The following is a 27,430-nucleotide window of genomic DNA, read 5'->3' as shown; positions in this document are numbered from 1 at the left end:
ATTTGATTCATTTATCGTAAAATGTAAATAAGAAGCATTATTATTATTTTTTATTAACAGTCATCACCGTCTGGTAAATTTTCGAACTTTCCCAGTTGTTGCCATTCTCTTACTGGATTCTTAAACCCTTGGAAAGCACCATTCTTTTCCATTCTATCGAAAAGTACAAATAGTTTTTCGGCTTCCAATTCTTTTTCTTTGTTACTAAGATTATTGGTATTCGTAGGTTTATCCTTAGTAAATATCGTGTCTAATGAAACTTTGGAAAATTCATGTTCAAAATTTTTATTGTTCATATCCAAATATTGAGGATTTGGAGATTGATAGGTGTTTGTATCAATTTCCAGCAGTAAATGTAGATTGTTGGCTACTATAAACTCCCGAGCATTTCTGTAGCCTACTAAATTTAAAAATTGGCTCATACGTTCATCGTCTTTGATTTCTGGATCCCAAGATAGATTATAAATGCATTCAAGAATAAGATTCTTGATATTTGAAAGATTTGCCATATCGGCTATGTTAATGTCACTTATCGACAGATTGTTATTTGAAGTCAAAATTAATGACATCAACTTGTTATAAATAGAAATTTCACCATTCGTAGGCAATAATTTTTCAATAAATATTGATATGAAACATATCAAATAGCTAGCTTCATTAGCATCTGATTCGTTATATTGTAAAATAATTCTATTAGAAATGAAATTGATTATAACCAAAAGGTTCATTACATCAGTCAAATCAGTATATGTTTTATCAGAATGCCTTTCTAACTGGAATTCTATAAGTATCATAAGATTGCGTAAAAAGGAACTGTTGTTAACATCATTCTTAATACGAAATTTGTTAACATTTTGTTCATGGGTGACTAACCCAAGAATAGAGTTCAAGAGATATTTCGTTAACAACAATTCACTATCCAGTAATGAACGTATATTTTTTCCCCCTTCAATCATGCTATTTGTCACAATAATGCAACTATGTAACAAGCCCTCATTGATTAACCGATTTTCTTTATTCAATTGTTCTCCATAGGCGTGTTTATGTTGAAACGTATATAGGCCTTTCAAAATCTCTGCAAATGCCCTTTGGTAGTCTTCGTCTTTCTTGTACTTACCAAAAACACTAAAGCAGAATTCGAACCCCAAGATTAGTAGAGAATAGATGGTAGCAATAGTTCTTGTGTCCATATGATTTAATTCATTGCACAATATTAAGAATATCATACGATAGACCGCTACCAATCTACTAAAATCGTATTCGATAGGCTCATCACTCTCTGAAAGGGCGGAATTAATAAAATAGTCCACGAATTCAATTGATCGTATAGAATAGTTTGGAATAAAGTGTTTATTGCGAAGTCCTATGTTGATAAGCAAAATATTTGAAATTGTCGCTATCAAATCAATACTTTCCGAATCACATCTATCCTTTCTACTCAATAGTAATTCAACAATTTCTTCCAATAATTCTGGTGACACTTGCAGACAAAATATGGGATCTTTACCTTTTTGCCTCAACTCTTTGATATTTAATCCACTCATTTCTTTCGCTTGAAATTTTTCGAGTTGAGTGAATCCTAATTCTTCAAAATCTTAGCAATATATATGATATGTGTTATTTGGACAAAAGCAAGGTGGAAACAGAAAATATAGTAGGAAATTTCATGTTGTAGAATACAGGGTCTGGAGTTAAGAGCAATATCGCACGTGAGAATTAATCTTTTATGACTAGATACGAAGATGATTCAGACTTCCAAGTAATAATGGGCGTACTGATACAGATCAAACGGTTTGTGAATACCAAGATGTAAAACTATGGTGACAAGAGCGAGGTTATAAAAGAAGAACGAATTATCATGAATAAAGATTGATTTTTAAAAAGTATCAAACAGTCATAAGCTCTATTCTAATTGAACCCTGTCCAAGAAATTTGTAGTAGTGATGACAGAAGAACGAAGTAAATACATACGTAGTCTTCTTCTTGTTTATCTTAATATAAAGGGATCTATATTGATTAAAGTAACCTCACTACATTGAATTCTGCTTCATCAATTTGTACGTAAAATAAAATCTATATATGTATGAATTTATATCTATTCATTTGGTCTAGAGACACAAATGACAAATTGCCATAAGCCTCTCCACTAGGTCTTCTAACCCCTTGGACGCTTCAGGTTCATGTTGCACGTAATGGGCAACGTACCTGAGAGCATGTGCGTTTACTGTCCAAACAGACAAATTGGCATCATAAGTTTTGATTATGCCTATTACATCCTTCGCCAACTTCACAGCATAATGTTTTGGATATTTCAAATACTCCGCTTGTGCTAAAGGATCTGATAGGTTCGTCTTTTGGATCAATGCTTCGTACAACATTATCTTGGCTAGTTTATAGTTCAAGCCAATTATGGCTGTTGCTTCGTCTTTGAAGTAAATTATTGGAAAAAGTCTATGACGGGAACATGATTTATATATTGTTGGTTTTATTGTCAAAGGCATTTGCTTCTCAAAGGTGTCGAGGTTTTTCTTTAGATCTAACCATTCTAAATATGGTTTGTTAGATTCGAAATCCTCTTTAGTTAAAACATTAATGTCATTCTTGAATTTGGTTATGGAACTGAAATCAATCATAGATTTATGTATCCACCACGTAGTATTTACCTTCGTGGTGGTTAGTTTTACCAATTCGGCATCATTTTCAGTTTTGGATGAGCCATAGGTAGAAAACTCTCCATATGATTCAAAATATTCTGGGTCCAATGGTTTCCAAAAGCTTTCGATAGAATACATGCTTGGTGAATTATACTTCAACGAAAATATTAAATCACATAATAACATAGGCCAAAAGCAGATCTGATAAAATGGAGAATCCTTAAGTAAGCTTTTATTCCCACTATTCTTCATTAAAATTGATGACAATATACTTGATGCCCCTTTAATGTAAGTACTGTCAATGGCCACGAAGAATAATTCATATATACATAACAAGATTGTACTTAGTAAGCATCGGGCCATGATACCATTATCTTTTTCTTCAATCTCAGGTATACTTAGATAGTGTCTTATAGATGTAATAGTTTGATGGTAATACCTAACCGTTATAGACAGGTCAAACTTATCAGGATTAATTCTCTGTAACATTAAAGAACTCAAACAAAATATAGAACATACTATCATATTGGTTTCGTCGTTTAATGCTAACTCAGGTATAATCTTCCGGAATACTTCTTGTGGAAAGAATATGTCTATCGATTTTGACAAGTGATTCACAAATAAATCAAATAGCTGTCGCTCCAATTCGTTCTTCATTCTTAAATAGAAAGACGCCTTTTGAGATCCATCTGGTTTCTCTATCTTTAATGTATCCTGAAAATGTCTAAATAATCCATCAGTTGATAATTCAGCCATCAAATTCGCTGTATTTGAAAGCCTTGGTTTCTTTGTATTAATTCTCAGAAGAAGTGGTTCGCTTCTATTTAGCTTGTTAATTCGTGGTCTCGCATTACGCTTCGTTTGTGTTGGTTTGAAGTGGCCCTTTAAAGTAGTTTTACTAGCATTCGTTTCAGGGGGTTCGCTAAATGTAGATGAAAATACCGGGCTTTCCATTTTCACTTTTGATGATGGCATTTCAGAGTCCTCTGGATTCACCTGTTGATATTGAGGTGGAAACTTTAAATTGGGTGACTTTGAAAGATCAAAGGAGTCATAAGATTTTGCCAATTGAATGGGAAGTTTCTGAAACAGTTGGCTAGATTGCACTAGGTCATATGGATACTGCTGCGAGGATTGTTGAGCCATCATATTGGGATTTCCACCAAAGGAGGAATAATCTAGCATATTAGGATACGAATTATGTCCTACATGATTCTGGTACAGAAATTGCATATTTTGATCAATTGATCCCTCTACTGTAGGTAAAAATGGAACGGATCCCTCTGCATTAAAAACATTACCCGTGCTGGTATTACTTCTATGGTTACCTTGGTATTGCGTTTGGTTGGCGTCCTGATCATTTATAGGATATACATTTCCCCCGAAAACACCGTGATTGGGAATAATTGACAGTATTTGTGATTGAATTGGCTGAAAAGATGCTGGTTGTATTAGTCGTACATTTGTATTTGGCTCTAATCCTTGCGATTCTGTCTGCTGGCCTAGATATTGAGGATACTGCTGATATTTATGTTTGTATGGTAGACTCATTTTTTTCGAAAATGCCAGCAGTCTGCGTTAAAATATGTTATCCTAAGGATGTAATTGATGAATTGATTATATTCGGTTTATATGAACTTCTATGATTTGTTAATATGTATTCAATTGATGCTTGTTTAGAAAGATCGTTTTGTATAACTGATATAGATTATTTATGTTCTACGCACCTAAGATCATTTTTCAAATTTGTTTACTGATGCAATCATCAAGGTTCAAATGGCTAGCAAAGAGGTCACTACATTCATAGTCGATTTATCGCCTTCTATGGCGAATAAATCAAATGGTCGTAATATTAGTGACTTAGAATACGGATTGAAGTATTTCTACGATATAGTTACAAACAAAATTTTAAGGGGTAGGAAAACTGACTACATTTCTGTTATTACATGCCACTCCAATAGAACAGAAAATCCTTTCTCTAGCGAAGACTCATTCAAAAACATTGAAGTAGTTTCAAATAAGATTGCACCAACATATGATGATCTTCGAAAATATAAAGAACTACTTTGCCCCAACAAGACAGAAATAACCGAAGACGAAGGAGACTGTTTTGAAAGCATGTTAGTAGGGATTGGTCTTTTGAAGGATACTCAAAAGCTTAAATTTGTACGGAATGTTGTGGTTATAACCAATGCAGAATCTAAAATTAAGTCATTTGAGACAAAAGTTGCGGATGCAACTCGAAATGCTATCAATGAGATGAATATTAATGTTGTGCTCAATGGAATTGATTTTGATGTTGACGGATTAAAATATCCTGACAAGTCACCGGAGAAGGCTAAAAATGAATCTGGTTGGGCCTCGGTTTTCCATACATATAAAACAAGCGAGGTTTACACTACAGCCCAAATAGTAGAGTCAATATTACACAACCCGCCGCTCAAGAAAGTTAAGCCAATGAGAGCATTTAAAGGACAATTGAGGTTTGGGAGTGATCATTGCAACCAGAATGAAAATTCGGATTATGCCCCAGAGTTGGATCAAACATGTATTTCCTTGAACGTGGAACTTTACCCTGCTCTTAAGGCTGAAAAGTTAGCTAGCGGACATCAATATACGATAGATCCTGCAAATGGTTCTGTTGATAAAACCAAATATGTTAAAGATTATTTTATTAAACTGGTCTCGTCTAAAGATGAGGATGGTAAGGATGATGATGAAGAAGTTCAGAAACGCCGATATGATGATGATGATGATGATGAAGACAAAGATGGTGATTTAGAAACCGTTTCTATCGATGCAAATGAATGGACTGATGGATTTAAATATTCGAACTATGATCTCTTGACTCTTGACGAAGATTTGCTAAACTCCGCAAAACTTGCTTCTGATCCAGGCATGGATATTCTAGGGTTCATAAAAATGGATGATTTGCCCTATGCATATTTAACAGGTGAGTCGTACTATTTGTTACCAGAAGTTTCATGTTCATATAAGAACCTCGTCGGTTTTAATGGCTTGTGCCAGTCATTAGTCGATCTTGAAGGTTTAGCATTAATAAGATATGTCCAAAAACCCAATGATGAGATTAAAGTGTGTATTTTAATACCTTCAAAGATAAAAGTAAATGAAAGTTTTGTGTATGCATTTATCTTGGTACGATTACCCTTTAGAGAAGATGAGAAGATAGGAAAATTTCCTTTGTTGACTTCTATCATGACTACTAGTGGGAAATCCTTTACGTCAAATACTGATTCGCCTGATGAAAACCCAATAAAACAAGAAAACGATGAAGAGTCATCAAATGAAACAAATCTTCCAAATGCGGCTACTAATAGCTTAATGGAATCATTTATATTATCTAGGGATTTAGATACCAAAGGAAAGAACAAGGATAATGAAAGTAATGACTCAGATACATTCTTTGTGGAAAATAATAAAGTGACTCTATCTAATGATTCGCTAATTTCTTTTCCAAAGTTATCCCATTTTGGCGTTTCTTCTAGATTGTTGGTATCTTCGCCTGCAATTCATAAATTCAATCTAAATATCAAGAAGATTATCATTAAATCCTTGGAAGATGGAAATCTCCATGAATATTTGAACAATCCAAATTTTATTCGAGACAATCTAATTTCCAATGAAAATGATAACTCTGGCCCCTCGACAAACCTATTTAATTTATCTAATGTATTGAAAATAAATTCAACAACCAATGATGAGTGGCTTACAGATGTCAACAAAAATTCTAAGAATGTTGCAAAGAAGCTTATAAAGGAGCTTGATACAAAGTACGTAAAACAAGAAGTTGAAGCCAAAAAGAAGCGGAAAATGCTAAATAATAATAACCTAAATGATATATTTATGATGAAAAATGCCCAAGGGAATTACGGTGCTGGTGAAGGTGAATATGAGGCATTACCAGATATTAATGATCTCTTAAATTAATCTATGTACACGTATATGTATATTACAATTTAAACAATTGGTTTTGTATGTCGTATTTTCTATCTTTGGCTGTTCTCTTCCGATGTTTCGATGATGCAGTGCCGTCCTCGCCTAAACTATTTTCAATTTTATCACTCACAGACATGCTACTAATTCTTTCTCGTTCATTCTTGAAAATGCTTTGTAATTCATCACCATTTATCTCTAGAATTGTTGGTAAATCAAATAATCCCTTATATTTCGTTTGTCTTCCTTGTTTCCAAAGACTTGTCCAATGAGTAGCCATTCCAAGTTCATCGTATGAATCATCTTTTCCGAGTTTATTTCTTTTGAGAGCGATATGATAGAGTAGTTCATCAATAGAATTCGTAGGATGATCGATATATTCTTTATACTTCGATCCCGTAGGGTCCTGTAAATTCAACAAATAAAGCAAGTAATCAGCCTGTATAACTGGATCGATGAAGGAGGTATGAACACACCCGATAAGACTTAGTGCTAGCATGGTTTCGTTATCCTTAACGGTTGGTAGAAATACACCCGGTGTATCATATACAAGTATATCGGGCTTAGTGCTAAGTCTAATGATCTCACTTGTTGCTCTTGTGACACCAGGCTGTCCACCAGTCTTCGCTACTTTCCTATTCTTTCCTGATATAGCTCCAGTAATCTTTGAACTATATCCAACATTCCTTAACGTATTCACCAAGGTCGACTTTCCAACATTTGGCATACCAATAATCATAAGTCTAAGCCCTAATGGAGGAGGAGGAGTCATCGCATAATACCTTTTCCCCACTAGATCAATGATTTTTTGGGCATCGCCTTTACTTCTAGCATCAATGAATAAACATTCTTCGTTGCTTGCATCGTGCCACTTTCTTATCAAGTCACTTTTCAAGACTGAGAGGTCCTTTTTGGTATATAGTATAATCTTCTCTTTCTGAGCCAATACTCTATCAAATAATACGTTCTTCGTTGATACGGGAGCTCTTGAATCTCTGACTTCAAGTACTAAATCAATCTGAGGAGCCAAATGACCAAATTTGGTTAGAGCCTTTTGATGGTGTCCCTTAAAGTTGGATAGTGGTAGGGAGTAGTTGGGAAATATCCGTCTAGGTATAAACGACATATTAATGTATTAGGATAAAATTGTTTGGTGCATGTTAATCAATTATCTTCCCTCATCAGTTTCGTAAATTGAATTTTATTTTCAAATCGATGTGAAAAATTTAACAGATAGAAGAATAGATAGTAGAACAAAAATGCCCTTGATAACATTCACAGGGTTGCCTTCATCGGGTAAAACAAAATGGGCTAAGAAATTACAACTGTTATTAGAAGACAAAATCAATTCTGCTAAAGAATCGAACGGACCAGGACATAACTATTCTATAATTTATCACTCTGATGAAACATTAGGAATTTCTCACGATTCATACAAAGATTCGAACATGGAGAAACATGCTAGAGGTAGTCAAATGTCTGCTGTTAAAAGAGACTTATCTCGTACTAATTTTGTTATTTTAGATTCTTTGGCATATATTAAAGGGTTTAGGTACCAATTATACTGCGAAGCGAAGGGAGTAGTAACACCACATTGTGTTATCCATGTAATGAGCTCTTTAAATACGAGTATTCAATGGAATAATGAAAATAATGACGAAAAAAAGTGGGATGATGAACTTATTAAACAATTGAGCATGAGATATGAAGAACCTAATAATGACACTAGGTGGGATTCACCTCTATTTACTATTATGTCTGATTATGACAAGGAGACATTACCAATAGATGAAATTTGGGATTGTCTTGTCTTGAAGCGTCCTCCTCCTCCTAATGCAGCTACTTTAGTGAAACCAACCTCGGGAAATGATTTTTTGCAAGAACTCGACAAACAAACACTGGCAGTAATAGGCAAGATCGTTCAACACCAACAATTAATGAGTATTGGGGGAGAAGCGTTAATAGATAAAGAAAAGAAATTGTTCATCGAAATGCCTGCTACAAGTGTAAGTATAGCCCAGTTACAGCGGATAAGAAGGTCATATATCAGTTTGAATAGAATGAGAAGTGTAGATGTTGATAGGATCACTCCATTATTTGTTGAGTACGTCAACAGAAGTCTCGATAATGATGATTGAGCTCCAAATACAAACAGATTAAACTCTATAATTATTATATTATATATATATAGCCAAAAATAATATACAAGTTGGTTTGGGACTAAGCCTCACAAAATATTAACGTTTTCTTTGATTTTTCCATTTAAATTGAACTTTGCCATTAGAATCGACCGTCTTTTTTTCGCTTCCCTTCTTCATTAACTCTTTTGTTAATTCCATTTTAGACTCAACCTCCTTCAACTGCTGTTCTCTTTCCAATCTCCTTTTCAATAATTTGTATTGCTTCAACTTCTTCAAGTCCTGTTTGTCCTTCTGGTTCTGATCTTCTATTGGGTCCTGTTTAATCAAATTCTCGTTCTTCTCCAACTGATCTATTTTCAACCTATTCTCACGTCTTTTCAACATGCTTTTGTCTGTCTCAAAGAATTCTTCTGGTTTAAATTGCTTTTGCTTATCGAAAGAGTCCACAAATACTGTATGTTTTCCCTGTGATTTAAAATCCAAATTGTCTTTTTGTTTGTTGATCTTCAGCAACTCATTTAATCTCATAGTTCTAATATAATTAACATCTTGAGTTTTCAATAATTTAACCTGCTGCACGGACATCGCTTCATTTCCACGATCAGCCACCAATACCCCCCGATCATCCGTTTTTTTGCTTGTCATAGCATGATAGTATTCATCAGGGTTATAACTAGACGCCTTATGTTTCAATGCTTTTAAAGCTGCTTGTTTCTTATGGTAATCTGCCGCTCTCAATCTATAATCCTTTTTCTTTTCCAAAAGACCATATTTGGCCCTATCTTGGGTTTGGGAACGTTCCTTATGCTGCTTCTTCTGTATATTATGAACAAGTTTTGCCATATTGTAATTATATCGTCATATATACAAACTAATCTTCAGGTGTTAAAGATTAAATCTGCAACTTATAGATGAGCAGAATCAAAAAAATTTATTATCGCAAAATTATTATCTTGCACGACACTTGTTAAATTTTCCATTGAAGATACCTTTACAAAGACAATCTCTACCATAAAATATTAGTTAGTAATGGCAAACTTATTGGGTTATGTGGGCCGTCGAAGTGCTCCGTACGTTGTTCGTCGATTTATTGGAGCTAATAATTATAGGTATTATTCGGCGAGTCAGAATTTAAAGTCAAACTTGAGTGAACCAGTTGGGGAAGATCCAATCGAACCAACCGAACAGGCATCGAAAGGAAATATAAATGAGGTACAGGATGGGTTGTCTAAGGCTGAAATGAATGCAGAAGAGTCTGTTCCGTGGTATTTACGTGATGATTCGTCGTCGCCTTTATTGGAAAATAAGAATGTTGAATTGCCTTTTGTTCCAGATCATGCACCGTCGAGTGTTAATACGTTTTTAGAGCTACTTTCAAATGAATATGGTTTAGAAGATATCGAATTATTTGACTTGACGCAATTAGATCCTGAAAATGAGTATCACGCAGATAACCAACCAACCGACTATATGATTATTTGTACTGGGAAATCAGAAAAGCATATCTACAAGGCATCTAACGAGCTCAGGACTTATATAAAGCATAATTACAACTTGATTCCTAAAATAGAAGGGATGGCTTCGAATAGTAAGACGCCGGCAGCACGTCGTCGTATGCTTAGAAGAGCCAGGAAGGGCCCACTTGCAACCGACAACGATTATGGCAGAACACCAAATAGTTGGGTAATGTGTGATACTGCAGTCAATAATACATGCATACATATCTTGACCGACAGTAGAAGAGATGAATTGAATTTAGAAACTTTGTGGTGTCGAGAAGAAGATATAGAAAAATACTCGACTCCAGAATCTGCAACAGAAGAGTCTGATGATATTTTTATTGGCATTAGAAGATTCCATACGATGACGCCTTTTGCAAGACGTTTTCAACAAATGAGACTGTACTCTGCTTCCCAGTCAAATGAGTCCTTGGAATCGTACCTTCACAAATTGACAGGAGAAAGCTTGACTGTCGACAGCTTAAGACAACATATAAAAGGTTTTGAATCTGATTTCCAACAACCAACTATAAAAGATTATAATACAAGATTCAATTTTTACCGATCAATTCATATTCAAAATTCAGACGTCATGTCCTTGGAGAAACTAACTTCCATACTTTTAGATAAATATAGCTCCTTACAGATAATATTAAGCAATAGTATAGATTTATCAAAGGAAAGAACTCAAGATATGGTCGATTTCATGAAATTGTTGATTGACTCACCAGAGATTAAAAAGCATTTTGACTTATCTAATTCGAAACAAATGAATTCTTACTCGGACGAGTTATACGATAAGTTGGCTCAATTTGTGTCCTCTTTGTTCCAGTTTTCAAAAGAACAAATTGACATGTCACGCCATCCTGAATTCCTCCCATTGCTTTGGAGATTATCATTTGTTCAAAAAAATGATACCGTAATTGGCTCTAGAATGATCGACGATATTATTTATCAAGAAGGTGATCTTCCTGATTTACCTGGTCAGCCCTCAATTTTCCAAGCAAAGAATAGGGCAAGGGATACTTTAGACTTAATTAACTACTATAACCAAAAGATCGATGAAAATGCTTCAACTACTAATTCATTTAAAGAATTGCTCCTCTTCACGTACGGTAATGCTGGAGACTGGGCTAAATTCTGGAACACCTGGGAAATATCCTTTAATTTATTGAACAATAGTAAGATTGACAGCAAATCTTCCATTAAGAATTGGGTAAGGTTGGTAGTATATTTGGCTATCCGCAACGACAGATCAGCAATAGTTCACTTTTTAAATAACTATTGGAACCACTCGACATCTATAGCAGGTTCCTTTATTGATGATTTTGAGTTGAATAACAATGTATTTAACTCTGATGAGGAGAAAAGAAGCTTCAAAAACTCGGTCTACAAGATGCTCAATTCAATGAATAATGATAATGAAAGTAACCCAAGTTTTTCGAACGTAAAAGAGTTTGTAGATAATTTAGACTAATTGATGTATATATTTGAGATTAATGTATAGAATAAAGTGAAGATCGCGTCGCGCAATAAATATCTTTTTTTTTTACTATTACCAACTATAGATTTTATCTTCAAGACACTTCAAAAGATAGTATATGCCACATCAAGAAAGTATCACTCAGTTGAAACAAGCCATAAAAGTCTGGGAACATGAATTTCAACGCTCAAATAATAGAATACCATCCAGACTGGATATAAAAGTGGACCCTAAGGTTTATGAATTGTATAAGACATATAAGGTTCTAAAGGCTAAAACGAACAATGTCCGTAATATTCAGGATAAAAGAACATTGGAATCAGCAAATATTGGTATAGATATCAATATGTCAGAGTCACAGTCAGATGCTGAGGATGTTGAAGAATTTAACAATGAAAATTCAGACTCTAGTAATAATAAGCTCAAAAATCAAGATACGGAATTGGGGCCAACACCTCAAGCCAATGGAAAAGTTTTGTCTATTCTTGATATAAGACTAACACCACCAGATTCCTCGCCTTTGAAGAATAAGGTAGGAAGCAGGAGTACAGATACGTATAGTAATCAGAAAGACGAAGCTCCAGAAGACACGTTTAAGACCCCAACTAAAACGAGAGTGAATAGAATTAACCTTCTGGAATTGACTCCTACTAATAACAGAGGGCCTAGAAACAAATCGTTGATGCAGAAACTTGAACAGGCTTCGTCTGCTAAAAATACACGTATTGAAATGCATACACCGGAAAGGAATAAAGTGTCTCTTTTGCAGAATATGGAAACTCCACAATATTTGGCCAAAGTCAATAATAAGTTCAACTTCGATATGGATGATGATTCCAATGACAAGGATAATGTAGTAGCTGAAGACTTACATACAAATTCTTCAATGAAAATAATTTCCTCAATTAGATCGAATATTATAGACCCAATTACGCCAACAAAACTGCCAGCACCCTTAAAATTTCAGGTTTCACCATCACCTTTAAAACCCCATAGGCTCTTCTCGTTTGGCAATAATAGAAAGCTTTCTGATATTTTCAATGATTACAAAAACATCAAGGAAGACCCTGATTTGATAAATAGCATAGAAAATGAGGAAGAGGCTGCTGAATTAGACGATGATGATGACACTATAGAAAAAGATACAGCGACTAATGGCCCAAAAAGGAAAAGAATAACGCAAAAGCGTACAACCAGAAGATGGAAGATTAAACCAAACACGGAAGAAACTAAGGAAGATAAATTAAAGAATGCTAATATTCATGATGAAGTCAAAAAACTTGATGATGAAGCTCGGAAGAATCTCGTGGACTATATGGAGGTGAATAACATGCATGAAGAGGACGAAACAACTAGCGAAGAAGAATATGTCCACCAAGATCCAAATCATAAAGATATGAAAGGAAAGGTTAAGCCAGTGAGAATGAATTATCAACGGCTCAAGATTAATGACCCTAGGATTAAGAAATTCAAAAAGCGAATGCAAAATCGTAGATAGTAAGTATATTAAGTAAATATAATATCTAAAGCATAGTGCTGCTATGGATCGCATATTTTATATAATTAATATATTTCATTTAGCCGTGACATAATTTCAACTGGCGAACTAGCCTTTCTTTTTATTCGTGATAATTAATAAAACGAATCTTTCTCACCCATGATTTAATTTTATGCAATTTTCAGAGAAAATGCCAAAAAATGCAAAAAAACCAAGTTATGAAATTTACTACAAGTAGTATACAGACAGAAAATAAAGTCTATTATTTACGATTCTATAATTGCTTTATAGATGCTACTAACTCGCCAGAACTAAAGTTGCGATATCATGCCAAATATTATTTATCGTATTTTCAGCTGGAAATTTTTTTGTTAACGTATACATGACTCAACTCCTTTTATAAGGTCATTATCTTGTTCGTTTTGGGATTCTGTCACACATGTTCTTCGATATCAGCTTGCTCCTCCTACGCGGAGACCAAATTCGTATGTGCGAATACGACTATACGGTGTAAGGAGACCTTTGTACGAAATATCTCGTAGTGTGTAGCGGGGAACTTCGTTTCAACCTAACGTTCACGGGTGAGAAAAAGTTGTCTGAGACAATTTCGAGGAACTTGATAAATGGGATAGACCTCTTATATTTATTGATGGTGGTTAATACTGCTATCAGAAAGAAGATATTGAGCCATATAAGCAAACTGTTTTCACTCTGCACAGATACAACAAAATTTCCGAAGACAATTATGCAATATTCGTAATTCTGTACAAGATCACGGACGAATTCGCCGAGTTGCATTGCATTTGGATTATTTTTGTTGAGTTCCGAGGCCAGATCTACAGCGATTGAGTTCTGTTTGCCAATAATTCCTAGTTAACCACAATTAAGGAATCTGAATCAAATCCCTTGCAAGCATCGTGATTCAAGGCGATTGAGGCTTCTCACCGAATAAATTATTCAATTACAGTAACTACAGAAAACATTATCTAGTGATAACTAATCTATGGCCTAATTCGAATTCTATTAGAGCAGATAATGCTCAGGCGTTAAAAATAATGCCCGTTCCAGATATCAATCCTTGGGCATACCTTCGCACATTTTGTATTTCCGAGAAAACTCTAGATAAAGCTAGACCACGCCTCGAAAAAGACAATTTACGAGATAACAAGTTTAGCAAAGTCAAATCGCCACATCCTCCAAAAGGCTTTATCTAAAATAGATTTGATGCTTTATTAATATCGAGGAATTTTAGATATACCTGCCATATAGGTATTGTACGTCCTAGAATTTGATAAGCGATTGTCTTCGAGTCGACATCCTGTTTCTTACGTTAAAATTAAAAGCGATGGTCTCATAACCAGGGATGTACACGGAAGTCTAAATGTGAAAAATTCACGGTACTACCCATTATTTGCATGTAGTGTCATGGCCCTCATTTCAAGGTATATATACAATTGTTTTCGAGTCCATTAGGGATAGTACCACTCTTAGTAGGGATCTATGCACCGATATTAATTCTTACTAATCATTATCCAACCAGTATTTGAAGATCGAGAGCTGAACCAATGTATGCCAAGTATGCCGAAGAAACATAAAGACTCACTACGTAAATTGGCTATATTGCGAATGCTATCGGTGTTAAGACACATTTATTACGAGGTGTTATTTGGGCCCCTTTTCCCGCGGGTCATCAGCGAATATGCACTTCCTGAAATACGAGGTACATGAATGAACACGAATGTAGAGGCCCTCGATCCCGAATTAGCATATTTTCTGACCTTATAATTGCATAAAATCAAGCGATGAATATAGCTCTTGTTCTTCTCTGATCGTTCACTTAGGTAGTTCCTAATACCACATTAGCCACAACTTATTCGTGTATTCTGGTCATATATTCTGTACCGTAAGTGGGCGGTTTCATTTGAAAAAAAAATACTTCATGGCGTAAACCAATTTGGCTACGATCTCGATCTGTCTATATTTGCGATTAACACTGCATTGTTTACATGCATTAAATAATCATCAATTGCGCATTTACAAGTTGCAGATCTCTACTCGTACAGAAATCTATGCACCTTATGGTCCGGTTATCTTCTAGCGTACGATTATCTAACAGAAATAGGTAGTCGGATATCAGTATTTAGAATATGATAAAATAATCATGCAGGCGATGATGCACTTGCAGCCTCTTTGCATCAGTACTAAAAGAAATAAACAAAAGATTAAAATTTAAGATTTCTCGGGTATGCGTTACTAGAGAACAATTAGCGAATATCGAAGAAAAGGAATTGGAGGGAAGCTTATGCGTTTACATCATTAATTATATTAGCATTATGATTGGCAGGTCGGAATGTGCAGTGAACTAGGCTTTTGAATATCGAATACGCCGGTCAAGAAATGACAATACGCCCGAGCCAAATACGCAAACCTGCCTATACGAGAGTTGAGCCCATAGCGAAGGTGCACCATAGCTAAGTAAACAAATTAGTAGGATATTTTTGGGAGGAGTATTTAATGAAAGAAAATTCGGAGTTGTCCAAAAAGTTTGAAGTTGAATTACAGGCTAAGGAATAATATTTTGCAACAATGTTGTTTCGATCCAAATTCGTCGCAGCTTGTCTAGCGTTTGTAACGAGTGTCGTCTCAGTCACAATCACGAAAGATACTGTACAGATCTCACCAGTAGATCTTCAAATAGGCGATTTAACAATTAACCCCGATGTTTATTACTCGATTGTGAATAATTTAGCCACTGTTATTGCTGGTAACTTAGATAATCAGGGAGGGTTTTATGTCACAAGTACCAATTTATTAGCTGCCGCTGTTTCACTTGTCAGTGGCTCAATCGAAAACTCAGGAGAGTTAGCATTTAATGCCTTAGATGCCAATGCTGCATCTCTTTATGTTCTTGCGAGTATTGCCGAGTTCACCAACACTGGTGATATGTGGTTTGGTAGTGCATTGCACTTGGCCAATCCTTTTGTTGTCACCTCTGTTTCTGGTTGGACAAACGATGGTTTGATGTATTTCAAACAACAATCTGGAGTTGCGTCTCTTGTAGTGTTAGCACAAGTAGCTGGGTCCAGTGGACTCTTGTCTCTTGAAAACAATGGTCAAATTTGTTTGGAAGGAGTCACTTACGTTCAATCATCATCGATCAATGGTGACGGTTGTTTCAACGTCGGCGCAGGTGCAACCATGCAACTACTTCCTAATGTACTTAATGCGGTTTTCCTGATTGATACGAGTCAAACAATCTATCTTAGTACACCATCATCCACTTTACTGCTTCTTACAGGGGGTGTCTTAAGTAACCCTCGTATAAAGGTGGCCGGTTTTGGTAATGGAAATATCATTGCACTCACCTTAACGTTCACAGGATATGTCTATAATACAAATACTGGTATATTAACTGTCAGTCTTCTTGGGGCGATTAATGTTCAATTTGATATAGGGACAGGATACGCAACCAGGGGCTTTAGAACGAATGCGGTATTAGGTATATTGTTGGGAAGCCAAATATGGTATAACGATGCTCCACCTAATGGTGCTCCAACTGATTGTTCTTGTAAACCGTTTCCATCAGCACCAGTAGACCCAATAACTTCAGACTGTGCGGACTGTACCGAGTATACAACCACCATCACCACCACCGATTCAGATGGTGTAACTGCTACTCAGACCGGAGACGTTATTATCACCACTGATTCCGATGGTGACTACACCACCACCACTTCTATCATTAGTGGTGAACCAACTGCTTCTGGTGACTGTGAAGAATGTACCGAATACACCACTACTTTCACCACCACAGATTCTGATGGTGTAACTGCTACTCAGACCGGCGATGTCATTATCACCACTGATTCCGATGGAGACTATACTACTACTACATCCATCATTAGTGGTGAACCAACTGCTTCTGGTGACTGTGAAGAATGTACCGAATACACCACTACTTTCACCACCACCGATTCTGATGGTGTAACTGCCACCCAAACTGGAGATGTCATTATCACCACTGATTCCGATGGAGACTATACTACTACTACATCCATCATTAGTGGTGAACCAACTGCTTCTGGTGACTGTGAAGAATGTACCGAATACACCACTACTTTCACCACCACAGATTCTGATGGTGTAACTGCCACCCAAACTGGAGACGTTATTATCACCACTGATTCCGATGGTGACTACACCACCACCACTTCTATCATTAGTGGTGAACCAACTGCTTCTGGTGACTGTGAAGAATGTACCGAATACACCACTACTTTCACCACCACCGATTCAGATGGTGTAACCGCCACTCAGACCGGCGATGTCATTATCACCACTGATTCCGATGGTGACTATACCACCACCACTTCTATCATTAGCGGTGAACCAACTGCTTCTGGTGATTGTGAAGAATGTACCGAATACACCACTACTTTCACCACCACCGATTCTGATGGTGTAACTGCCACCCAAACTGGAGACGTTATTATCACCACTGATTCCGATGGTGACTACACCACCACCACTTCTATCATTAGTGGTGAACCAATTGCTTCTGGTGACTGTGAAGAATGTACCGAATACACCACTACTTTCACCACCACCGATTCTGATGGTGTAACTGCCACCCAAACTGGAGATGTCATTATCACCACTGATTCCGATGGAGACTATACTACTACTACATCCATCATTAGTGGTGAACCAACTGCTTCTGGTGACTGTGAAGAATGTACCGAATACACCACTACTTTCACCACCACCGATTCTGATGGTGTAACTGCCACCCAAACTGGAGATGTCATTATCACCACTGATTCCGATGGAGACTATACTACTACTACATCCATCATTAGTGGTGAACCAACTGCTTCTGGTGACTGTGAAGAATGTACCGAATACACCACTACTTTCACCACCACAGATTCTGATGGTGTAACTGCTACTCAGACCGGCGATGTCATTATCACCACTGATTCCGATGGTGACTACACCACTACTACATCCATCATTAGTGGTGAACCAACTGCTTCTGGTGACTGTGAAGAATGTACCGAATACACCACTACTTTCACCACCACCGATTCAGATGGTGTAACTGCCACCCAAACTGGAGACGTTATTATCACCACTGATTCCGATGGTGACTACACCACCACCACTTCTATCATTAGCGGTGAACCAACTGCTTCTGGTGATTGTGAAGAATGTACCGAATACACCACTACTTTCACCACCACCGATTCAGATGGTGTAACCGCCACTCAGACCGGCGATGTCATTATCACCACTGATTCCGATGGTGACTACACCACCACCACTTCTATCATTAGCGGTGAACCAACTGCTTCTGGTGATTGTGAAGAATGTACCGAATACACCACTACTTTCACCACCACCGATTCAGATGGTGTAACCGCCACTCAGACCGGCGATGTCATTATCACCACTGATTCCGATGGTGACTACACCACCACCACTTCCATCATTAGTGGTGAACCAACTGCTTCTGGTGATTGTGAAGAATGTACCGAATACACCACTACTTTCACCACCACCGATTCAGATGGTGTAACCGCCACTCAGACCGGCGATGTCATTATCACCACTGATTCCGATGGTGACTATACCACCACCACTTCTATCATTAGCGGTGAACCAACTGCTTCTGGTGATTGTGAAGAATGTACCGAATACACCACTACTTTCACCACCACCGATTCTGATGGTGTAACTGCCACCCAAACTGGAGACGTTATTATCACCACTGATTCCGATGGTGACTACACCACCACCACTTCTATCATTAGTGGTGAACCAATTGCTTCTGGTGACTGTGAAGAATGTACCGAATACACCACTACTTTCACCACCACCGATTCTGATGGTGTAACTGCCACCCAAACTGGAGATGTCATTATCACCACTGATTCCGATGGAGACTATACTACTACTACATCCATCATTAGTGGTGAACCAACTGCTTCTGGTGACTGTGAAGAATGTACCGAATACACCACTACTTTCACCACCACCGATTCAGATGGTGTAACTGCCACCCAAACTGGAGACGTTATTATCACCACTGATTCCGATGGTGACTACACCACCACCACTTCTATCATTAGTGGTGAACCAATTGCTTCTGGTGACTGTGAAGAATGTACCGAATACACCACTACTTTCACCACCACCGATTCAGATGGTGTAACCGCCACTCAGACCGGCGATGTCATTATCACCACTGATTCCGATGGTGACTATACTACTACTACATCCATTATTACTGGTGAACCAACGGGGGAACCAACGGGAGAACCAACTGGAACATCAACGGGAGAACCAACTGGTACATCAACCGGAGAACCTACTGGAGAAGCAACTGGCGAACCTACTAGAACACCAACAGGAGAAGCAACTGGCGAACCTACTAGAACACCAACTGGAGCAACATCTGGAGAACCAACCGGAGCACCAACTGGAACATCAACTGGAGAACCTACTGCTCCAGGTGAATGCAAGGAATGTTCTGACTACTACACTACCTTCACCACTGCAGATGATAATGGTGCTACTATTACGAAAACCGGTGACGTGAGTATTACGACTGATTCTAATGGAGACTACACAACCACCACATCAATTTTGAGTGGAACTTCAAATGACTTGACAGAACATGGGTCTGGAGCTGGTGTAGTAACTACAGCTTCCACCAACGGAATAAATAACGTTGCATTGCCTTCGACTAAGGCGAACATGGAAACAACTGTTATCACTGTTACATCTTGCGAGAATAATGCATGCTCGCATATCCCAGTAACGACAGGGGTTACGGTTGTTACCAAAGATGAAACAACCTACACAACATATTGTCCATTGACAGATGAAGGAGCTTCAAGAAGTCAAAATACTGAAGTCTCCACTTCTGTCGGTGATAACATTAAGGAAACTGGCACTGCTGTCATCACCGTCTTATCGTGCGATGATACCAGTTGTTCCAATGTCCCAAAGACTACAGGTGCCAGCTATGGTTATAACGACCAGACTACTCACACCACCTACTACCCATTATCCGAACAAGAGGCTCCTGTCTCAAGCTCAAACCCACCAGGAGTAGCTTCTCCTAACACTTCTAGTCCTCCATTGGACACACCTGAAGCAGCATCATCTAATACGAACGATTTTTCGTCTTCTGGATCTGCAGCCCCTCAAACGGTCGCACCCGCTGTTGCTTCTAACACAGTTTACCCATCTTCGTCTTCCAGTACATCTGGAAGTTCTTTTACCTCGCCTGCTGTTTTTGAAGGTTCTGCTAGTGTGATCAAGCCATGGACATCATTTTCGTTCGTAGCTTTGGCCGCTATGTTTTATTTCTAGACTGGACACAATTTGATGTCTGTCAATACCCATAATTTGATTTCTTCTTGGATACCTTAATTTCTTTATATTAGTATACATACTAGTGCTTTTTTAGTTACAATATAATATATTCAAAAGATGGTGTAGTTTTCTAGTATAGGCAGAAATCCTAGCCGTTAATAGAGCATTGGTGTATAAATGTGGTGTATGGATGCAATGTGTAATCGCAGATCTTACCCAATCTGAATTGACGTAGTCGTTAAGGTAAGGACCGGACTGGAAACTCGGATCGAAACAATTGACATTCACACCATGGCGCAATATTCTATATATATTATGCAAACATCCACTCGTGCATTGCAACTCCACTCCACTACTACTCTACTACTCTACTAATCTACTAATCTACTAATTTACTACTCTACTACTTTTTTTCTACTCTACTATTAGTCTCATCTTCTGCCTCGTCTTTTCCGTAACCGTCTCTCACCTGATGGGCCAACTATGTTCGCGGAATGCGTTTGAAATAGAAGCACGTTGGGAATTTTCATATGCAATGAACTTCGCACCTTCTAACTAATAGAATAATGCTTACTATCTTAGATATCCATCCGTACAACATTCGAAAAATACGTAGTTAATATCCTTCTCGTAGGTAGCCTGATCAGTCGTTAGACCGTGTAATCGGGCTATATACACCACTAACGCCGATATTCAAAGGACGCATAAACTTTTGCCCCCATCGTATCCATCGCCCATTTATCTCCGATAACTCCTTGATGATTGCGAAATGGTATTACTCAACCTCAAAGCCATTTCCCCTATCAAAACCTAGCACTACTGCCAGAGATCTAAGACGCTTTTGACATTGGATATGATAGAATTCGTCAAAACCCGAGAATACGGATGTCACCAATGGCACGCAGTATGTAATATATTTTCATTGTCTAGTCTAGAATACGTCTGAATAATCCGTTATCAACAGGAAGCAGTTATGTAAGCGGACAGTATTCCAAAAAAAAAAAGAGGAGCCGTAGAAATGTTATGATTATAAATACAGCAGAAATCAGTCATATTTACACCAATTTGGGGGTATATGATATTTCATAGAAGCAAATATATCAGGGAGCTTATTCGAGTCGTATAAAAAAGATAGTGAAAAAGAATTCGTGAAGAAGTAGAAATATATATATTGATAGAGGAAATTGAAATTTTTTTATTTAAGTACATAAGGTGATTGGAGCCTAATTTTCACTTAACATAAAACACAACTTAAAATGTCGAATAATGAGAAGGATTTCAGGGAGGAATCTTTGGAGTTGAAACCCCAGAAGAGGTTGTTATCGTTCATGTTGTCTAACAAAGTGCCACCGTTACCGTTGGATGAAGAACGTAAGCAGTATCCAGAAAAAAGGGTAAATCTTTTATCAAGAATATTTTTTTTGTGGTTGCTTCCCGTGCTAAATACGGGGTACAAGAGGACGTTGAAGCCAGAAGATATGTTCAAACTCACAGATGATATTCGGATCGAGACGATGTACGCCAGGTTTTACAAGATCTTGGAGGCGAGCTTGAAGAAGGCAAAACAGAAACATATTGTGCAAAAGTGCAAGGAGAGGGGCGAGACTGTAGAGACCAATTCTGTGGATGAAGAGGATGATATGAGCGATTTCAAGCTTCCTAAGGCCCTTACTGTTATTGCTGTTTTGAAGACTTTCAAATGGCAGTACCTTAAGTCATGTTTTTATTTGGCATTGGCAAATGGTGGGATGACAGCTAATCCATTACAAACAAAGAAATTGATTTCCTACGTGGAAATGAAGTCGCTTGGCTATGAAACAGGTATCGGGAAAGGCCTTGGTTATTCATTCGGTAGTGCAGGTGTTGTATTAGTGACTGGTATTTTGATTAACCACTTTTTTTACAACTCCATGTTGACTGGTGCAGAGGCTAAAGCGGTATTGACGAAGGCAATTTTAGACAAATCATTCCGAACCAATCCTGAAACGAAACATAAATACCCAGCCGGTAAGGTGACATCAATGATGGGAACTGATTTGGCCAGAATCGATTTTGCCATTGGATTTCAACCATTCTTGTTTACCTTTCCAGTACCTATTGCTGTTGCCATTGGAATTTTGATTTATAATGTCGGTGCAACTGCTCTTGTGGGTATTGGATTATTATTTGTTTTTATGGCAGCTATTACCGTAGCTACCAAGAAATTATTTGAATATAGATCCAAGGCAAACGCCTACACCGATTCAAGAGTTGATTATATTAAGGAGGTTTTAAATAATTTAAGGATTATTAAGTTTTATTCATGGGAGCCCCCATACCACGAGAACATTTCAAATATTAGAAGGGAAGAGATGAAAATCATTTACAGAATGCAAGTCCTCAGAAACATTATTGTATCTTTCGCTATGTCGATGAATCTTTTTTCATCTTTGGTAACCTTCCTAGTTTTGTATGCTATTAATTCGAACGACAGAGACCCAGCATCTATTTTCTCGTCCATTTCGCTTTTCGCCATTTTATCTCAACAAGTTATCATGTTGCCTATGGCGTTGGCAACAGGTGTGGATGCTTTCATCGGTTTACAAAGAGTGGGTGCATACTTGGCATCGGGAGAGGTTGATATGGAAGCAAATAAAATTGAAGCGACAGGGGAGGCTTTAGCCTTAATGGAAAAGTCCAACACTTCTATTGAAATTAGAAATGCTTCTTTTGAGTGGGACACCTTCGAAGATGAGGAAAATTCAGCTGAAAGTGAGCATAAAGAGATCACTTCTCATTCTAGTGACTCAGACAGTTCCAAGGAACTTACTAAGAGTCTTTCGGGCTCTAACTCGGAAGAGATAACGTTTCCGGGATTAAGGGAGATTAATTTATCTATTAGAAAGAATGAATTCGTTGTTATCACTGGTTTGATAGGGTCAGGAAAATCATCTTTGTTAAGTGCTATGTCTGGATTCATGAGAAGATCGTCGGGTGAAATTAATGTCAACGGTTCATTGTTATTATGTGGGTACCCTTGGGTTCAAAATGAAACCGTTAGGGAGAATATTTTATTTGGATGCGAATATGACGAAGAAAAATATAAAAATGTTATTTATGCCTGTTCATTGGAAAGTGATTTAGAAATTTTGCCTGCTGGTGATAATACAGAAATCGGTGAGAGAGGAATTACATTATCTGGTGGCCAAAAGGCAAGAATTAATTTGGCAAGAGCTGTTTACGCTGACAAGGATATTGTTTTATTAGATGATGTTTTATCTGCAGTTGATGCCAGGGTCGGTAAGCATATTATGAACAATTGTATGCTAGGGTTGCTCAAAGATAAAACCAGAGTTTTGGCAACGCATCAGTTATCATTGATTGGTACTGCTGATAGAATTATTTTTTTGAATGGTGATGGTACCATCGAAGTCGGCACACTCGAGGAATTGAATGCAAATAACCCTGACTTCAATAAGTTGATGGCATTTAATGGTCAGACAAATGATAGCGATGACGAAGAGGAGGAAGAGAATGAAGTAATTGATGATGATGAAATCGTAGAAAATGAGAAGGAGTTAATTCAAAGACAATTATCTAAGACGCAAACACATAAATCGGCTATTCAAGATGATGAATCTACTAAACGTGATTATAATAAGAACAATACGAACGATGGTAAATTATTTGAAGAAGAAGAAAAGGCCGTGAATGGTATAAGTTTTGATGTCTATAAGAATTACGTAAAGCATGGTTCAGGAATCTTTAAACATTTCGGTATCGTTCCACTTTTGATATCATCAATCATACTTGCTACATTCTGTCAATTATTTACTAATACTTGGCTTTCTTTCTGGACCGAGTATAGGTTCTCCAGCAAGCCTGACAGGTTTTATATTGGGTTTTATGTTATGTTCACTATTTTAGCCTTTTTGTTTTTAACACTTGAGTTTGTTCTTTTGGCGTATTTAACAAATAGAGCTTCAAGATCGTTGAATGTCATTGCTGTCGACAAAGTATTACACGCACCTATGTCTTTCATGGACACTACCCCTATGGGAAGAATCTTGAATAGATTTACGAAAGATACTGATGTTTTAGATAATGAAATTGGGGATCAATTGAGATTGTTATTTTTTATGTTCTCAAACATTGTTGGTGTGTTTATATTATGTATCTGTTATTTACCATGGTTTGCAATTGCCGTTCCATTTTTGGTATTCATCTTCGTTGCAGTGGCGAATTATTATCAATCATCAGCTAGGGAAATTAAAAGGTTGGAAGCAGTTCAGAGATCTCATGTATACAACAATTTCAATGAAACGTTAAACGGTATGAATACTATTAAAGCATATAAAGCAGATAATAGGTTCTTGGATAAGAATGATCGTTTAATCAACAAAATGAATGAAGCATATTACATCACTATAGCAAACCAACGTTGGCTAGCCATTCATTTGGACATTATTGCATCGTTAATGGCATTGCTTGTTGCATTGTTGTGTGTGAACAGAGTTTTTAACATTAGTGCATCGTCTGTCGGGTTATTATTATCGTATGTTTTGCAGATAGCGGGACAATTATCGATGCTTATAAGAACTTTTACCCAGGTTGAGAACGAAATGAATTCTGTTGAAAGAATTTGCAATTATGCATATAACTTACCAGAAGAAGCTCCGTATTTTATAACTGAAAACACTCCACACCCAGAATGGCCACGAAACGGTGGTATTAAGTTTGAAAATGCTTCTATGGCTTACAGGCCCGGATTACCACTCGTATTGAAAGATTTAAATTTAGATATTAAGCCAACTGAAAAGATTGGTATCTGTGGTAGGACCGGTGCTGGAAAATCATCTATAATGACTGCTTTATATAGATTATCAGAATTGGAATCAGGAAAAATCATGATCGATGATGTTGATATTTCGCACCTTGGTTTAAAAGACTTAAGATCTTGTTTGTCTATTATTCCTCAAGATCCAATATTATTTCGTGGTACGATTCGTACTAACTTAGATCCGTTTAAGGAACATTCAGACGAGACATTATGGGATGCTTTAAGAAGATCTGGCTTAATTGATGATTCACGAATGAAGAATATTCAAAAGCAAGAAAAAGAAAACGATGTTTTGCACAAATTCCATTTAGATCAAGGTGTTGAGGATGAAGGTTCTAATTTTTCGCTTGGTGAAAGACAGTTGATTGCCTTTGCTAGAGCATTAGTTAGAGATTCTAAAATCTTAATTTTAGATGAGGCCACTTCATCTGTCGATTACGGGACAGACAGTAAAGTTCAAACTACCATTGCTAGAGAATTTTCTAATTGTACAATATTATGTATTGCTCATAGATTGAAAACAATTCTTCATTATGACAGAATTTTAGTTTTAGACAGGGGTGAAGTACAAGAATTCGATACTCCATTGAATTTATTCAATATGGATAATAGTATTTTCCAACAAATGTGTCAAAGGTCGAATATTGTCCTTGATGATTTTCAAAAATGATAAACTGAAGTGATATCGTATTATTTCAAAATTTAAAAAGAAATCGGATAGTTAAGATACTATATAATAATAATTAGTAATAAATAATTAATACTTGATATAATTATACTTAATAGAGATCAATGTCAATGTTATTGTTAGCAATAGTAGTCCTGGCTTCAATACATATGTTCTCTATGGGGCAGCGTCGAAGGTTCAAATATTCAAGCTCCTGTGGCACTATAAAATTAAGATCTCTTACAAAATTATCTGACAAGTCCAAATTTCGTATACTTTCAGGAAATATACAACCAGCTAAAAGGTTTAGCCTATTATTTCGTAGATTAAGCTCTTCTAACCCATCAGGGAAAAAGCTTCGTCTGATGAAAGTTATATTATTACGTGATAAGTTTAGTCTTTTAAGCAGATCGGGGATTCTCAAGCCCTCAAGATTAACAATATTATTACTTGAAAGATCTAATGTTAAAATAGAGGAAGGTAATCGTAGGTTTTCAACAGACAGCAAATTTAAATGGTTCAAGTATAATTCCTGGAGCGAATCTAGCATCATTATATTGTTAAGATCCAATCTTTGACTTGAAAATGGAAAATAAATGCCGTCATCTAAATATAATCGACGAAGATCATTAAAAGCTGGTGACTGGCGGATTACACGATTCAAGAAAGTAATATTTAAATCCTGAAAATTTCGTTTGAACTCCTCAATTGTATCAAACGAAGGTGACACATTGAGTAACAAATTGATCTCACTTGTAATCTTCTTAAATCCATTTCGGTTTCCGCTTAGGTACTTGCAAAATTGTCTCATAACTTTATGAATTGATGCTACAGGATTTTTGTTTCCAAATACGTAGGATACCTTTTTGGACGCATTGTCAGATAGGAAAGGTGGGATAGTGTCATCATCAAGGATATCTTCCAATCGCCAGATCAGACTTCGGTCCACTTTGTATGCTGGAACTATTTTTTTCAATTCATCCAATTCATAAAAATGATGCTTTGAATAGTTCGTTATAATAATTGACGAGTAGGCAACATCGTTCACAATTCGAAAAAGACGGTCATTTCTATCTGGAACTTCATTTAAAATGCTTAATAATAACTTCAAGTCTTCGTGAACCATGAATTCGAATATATTAGTCAACAACTCATTTGGTAAATCTAAAAGACTGGGGCCTTTTCTACCACAATTGCTTGAGCTCCATATTTGGGCATTGTTTGAATTATACTTCAGTAACATAGAACCATCCCTCTATATGTCCATATATTAACATATATGAAACTCTTACTATAGCGACTTATTTTATAGATTCAAATTTACGGCTTTAA

At 36.8% G+C, this 27,430-nt stretch overlaps 12 protein-coding genes across 12 annotated transcripts; 7 read left to right on the top strand and 5 right to left on the bottom strand. All coding sequences in view use genetic code 12, as the record gives it.

Annotated features, from left to right (window-relative positions):
* Window positions 1-53: 53 nt before the first annotated feature.
* On the bottom strand, window positions 54-1,544 carry DEHA2B01650g (DEHA2B01650p; the record flags this gene model as incomplete). The annotated part of the gene is made up of 1 exon (XM_457037.1): window positions 54-1,544. One exon carries the CDS (start codon window positions 1,542-1,544, stop codon window positions 54-56), a length of 1,491 nt encoding a protein of 496 aa, XP_457037.2.
* A 564-nt stretch (window positions 1,545-2,108) lies between these two features.
* DEHA2B01628g (DEHA2B01628p) lies at window positions 2,109-3,887 on the bottom strand (the record flags this gene model as incomplete). The annotated part of the gene is made up of 1 exon (XM_457036.2): window positions 2,109-3,887. The coding sequence occupies one exon, from the start codon at window positions 3,885-3,887 to the stop codon at window positions 2,109-2,111; it is 1,779 nt and encodes a 592-aa protein (XP_457036.2).
* A 206-nt stretch (window positions 3,888-4,093) lies between these two features.
* DEHA2B01606g (DEHA2B01606p) lies at window positions 4,094-4,300 on the top strand (the record flags this gene model as incomplete). The annotated part of the gene is made up of 1 exon (XM_002770012.1): window positions 4,094-4,300. One exon carries the CDS (start codon window positions 4,094-4,096, stop codon window positions 4,298-4,300), a length of 207 nt encoding a protein of 68 aa, XP_002770058.1.
* A 130-nt stretch (window positions 4,301-4,430) lies between these two features.
* DEHA2B01584g (DEHA2B01584p) lies at window positions 4,431-6,602 on the top strand (the record flags this gene model as incomplete). The annotated part of the gene is made up of 1 exon (XM_457035.1): window positions 4,431-6,602. The coding sequence occupies one exon, from the start codon at window positions 4,431-4,433 to the stop codon at window positions 6,600-6,602; it is 2,172 nt and encodes a 723-aa protein (XP_457035.2).
* Window positions 6,603-6,624: 22 nt separating this feature from the next.
* On the bottom strand, window positions 6,625-7,734 carry DEHA2B01562g (DEHA2B01562p; the record flags this gene model as incomplete). The annotated part of the gene is made up of 1 exon (XM_457034.1): window positions 6,625-7,734. One exon carries the CDS (start codon window positions 7,732-7,734, stop codon window positions 6,625-6,627), a length of 1,110 nt encoding a protein of 369 aa, XP_457034.1.
* Window positions 7,735-7,867: 133 nt separating this feature from the next.
* DEHA2B01540g (DEHA2B01540p) lies at window positions 7,868-8,746 on the top strand (the record flags this gene model as incomplete). The annotated part of the gene is made up of 1 exon (XM_457033.1): window positions 7,868-8,746. The coding sequence occupies one exon, from the start codon at window positions 7,868-7,870 to the stop codon at window positions 8,744-8,746; it is 879 nt and encodes a 292-aa protein (XP_457033.2).
* A 99-nt stretch (window positions 8,747-8,845) lies between these two features.
* On the bottom strand, window positions 8,846-9,592 carry DEHA2B01518g (DEHA2B01518p; the record flags this gene model as incomplete). The annotated part of the gene is made up of 1 exon (XM_457032.1): window positions 8,846-9,592. One exon carries the CDS (start codon window positions 9,590-9,592, stop codon window positions 8,846-8,848), a length of 747 nt encoding a protein of 248 aa, XP_457032.2.
* A 186-nt stretch (window positions 9,593-9,778) lies between these two features.
* Window positions 9,779-11,725, top strand: DEHA2B01496g (DEHA2B01496p; the record flags this gene model as incomplete). The annotated part of the gene is made up of 1 exon (XM_457031.1): window positions 9,779-11,725. One exon carries the CDS (start codon window positions 9,779-9,781, stop codon window positions 11,723-11,725), a length of 1,947 nt encoding a protein of 648 aa, XP_457031.2.
* Window positions 11,726-11,849: 124 nt separating this feature from the next.
* Window positions 11,850-13,229, top strand: DEHA2B01474g (DEHA2B01474p; the record flags this gene model as incomplete). The annotated part of the gene is made up of 1 exon (XM_457030.1): window positions 11,850-13,229. The coding sequence occupies one exon, from the start codon at window positions 11,850-11,852 to the stop codon at window positions 13,227-13,229; it is 1,380 nt and encodes a 459-aa protein (XP_457030.2).
* A 2,586-nt stretch (window positions 13,230-15,815) lies between these two features.
* DEHA2B01452g (DEHA2B01452p) lies at window positions 15,816-20,609 on the top strand (the record flags this gene model as incomplete). Its single annotated transcript, XM_002770011.1, has 1 exon — window positions 15,816-20,609. One exon carries the CDS (start codon window positions 15,816-15,818, stop codon window positions 20,607-20,609), a length of 4,794 nt encoding a protein of 1,597 aa, XP_002770057.1.
* Window positions 20,610-21,940: 1,331 nt separating this feature from the next.
* DEHA2B01430g (DEHA2B01430p) lies at window positions 21,941-26,101 on the top strand (the record flags this gene model as incomplete). Its single annotated transcript, XM_457028.2, has 1 exon — window positions 21,941-26,101. One exon carries the CDS (start codon window positions 21,941-21,943, stop codon window positions 26,099-26,101), a length of 4,161 nt encoding a protein of 1,386 aa, XP_457028.2.
* Window positions 26,102-26,210: 109 nt separating this feature from the next.
* DEHA2B01408g (DEHA2B01408p) lies at window positions 26,211-27,341 on the bottom strand (the record flags this gene model as incomplete). The annotated part of the gene is made up of 1 exon (XM_002770010.1): window positions 26,211-27,341. One exon carries the CDS (start codon window positions 27,339-27,341, stop codon window positions 26,211-26,213), a length of 1,131 nt encoding a protein of 376 aa, XP_002770056.1.
* Between the last annotated feature and the right edge of the window lie 89 nt (window positions 27,342-27,430).

Source organism: Debaryomyces hansenii, assembly GCF_000006445.2.
Source record: "Debaryomyces hansenii CBS767 chromosome B complete sequence".
Lineage (NCBI taxonomy): Eukaryota > Fungi > Ascomycota > Pichiomycetes > Serinales > Debaryomycetaceae > Debaryomyces > Debaryomyces hansenii.
This window is presented reverse-complemented; position numbering and strand designations above follow the sequence as displayed.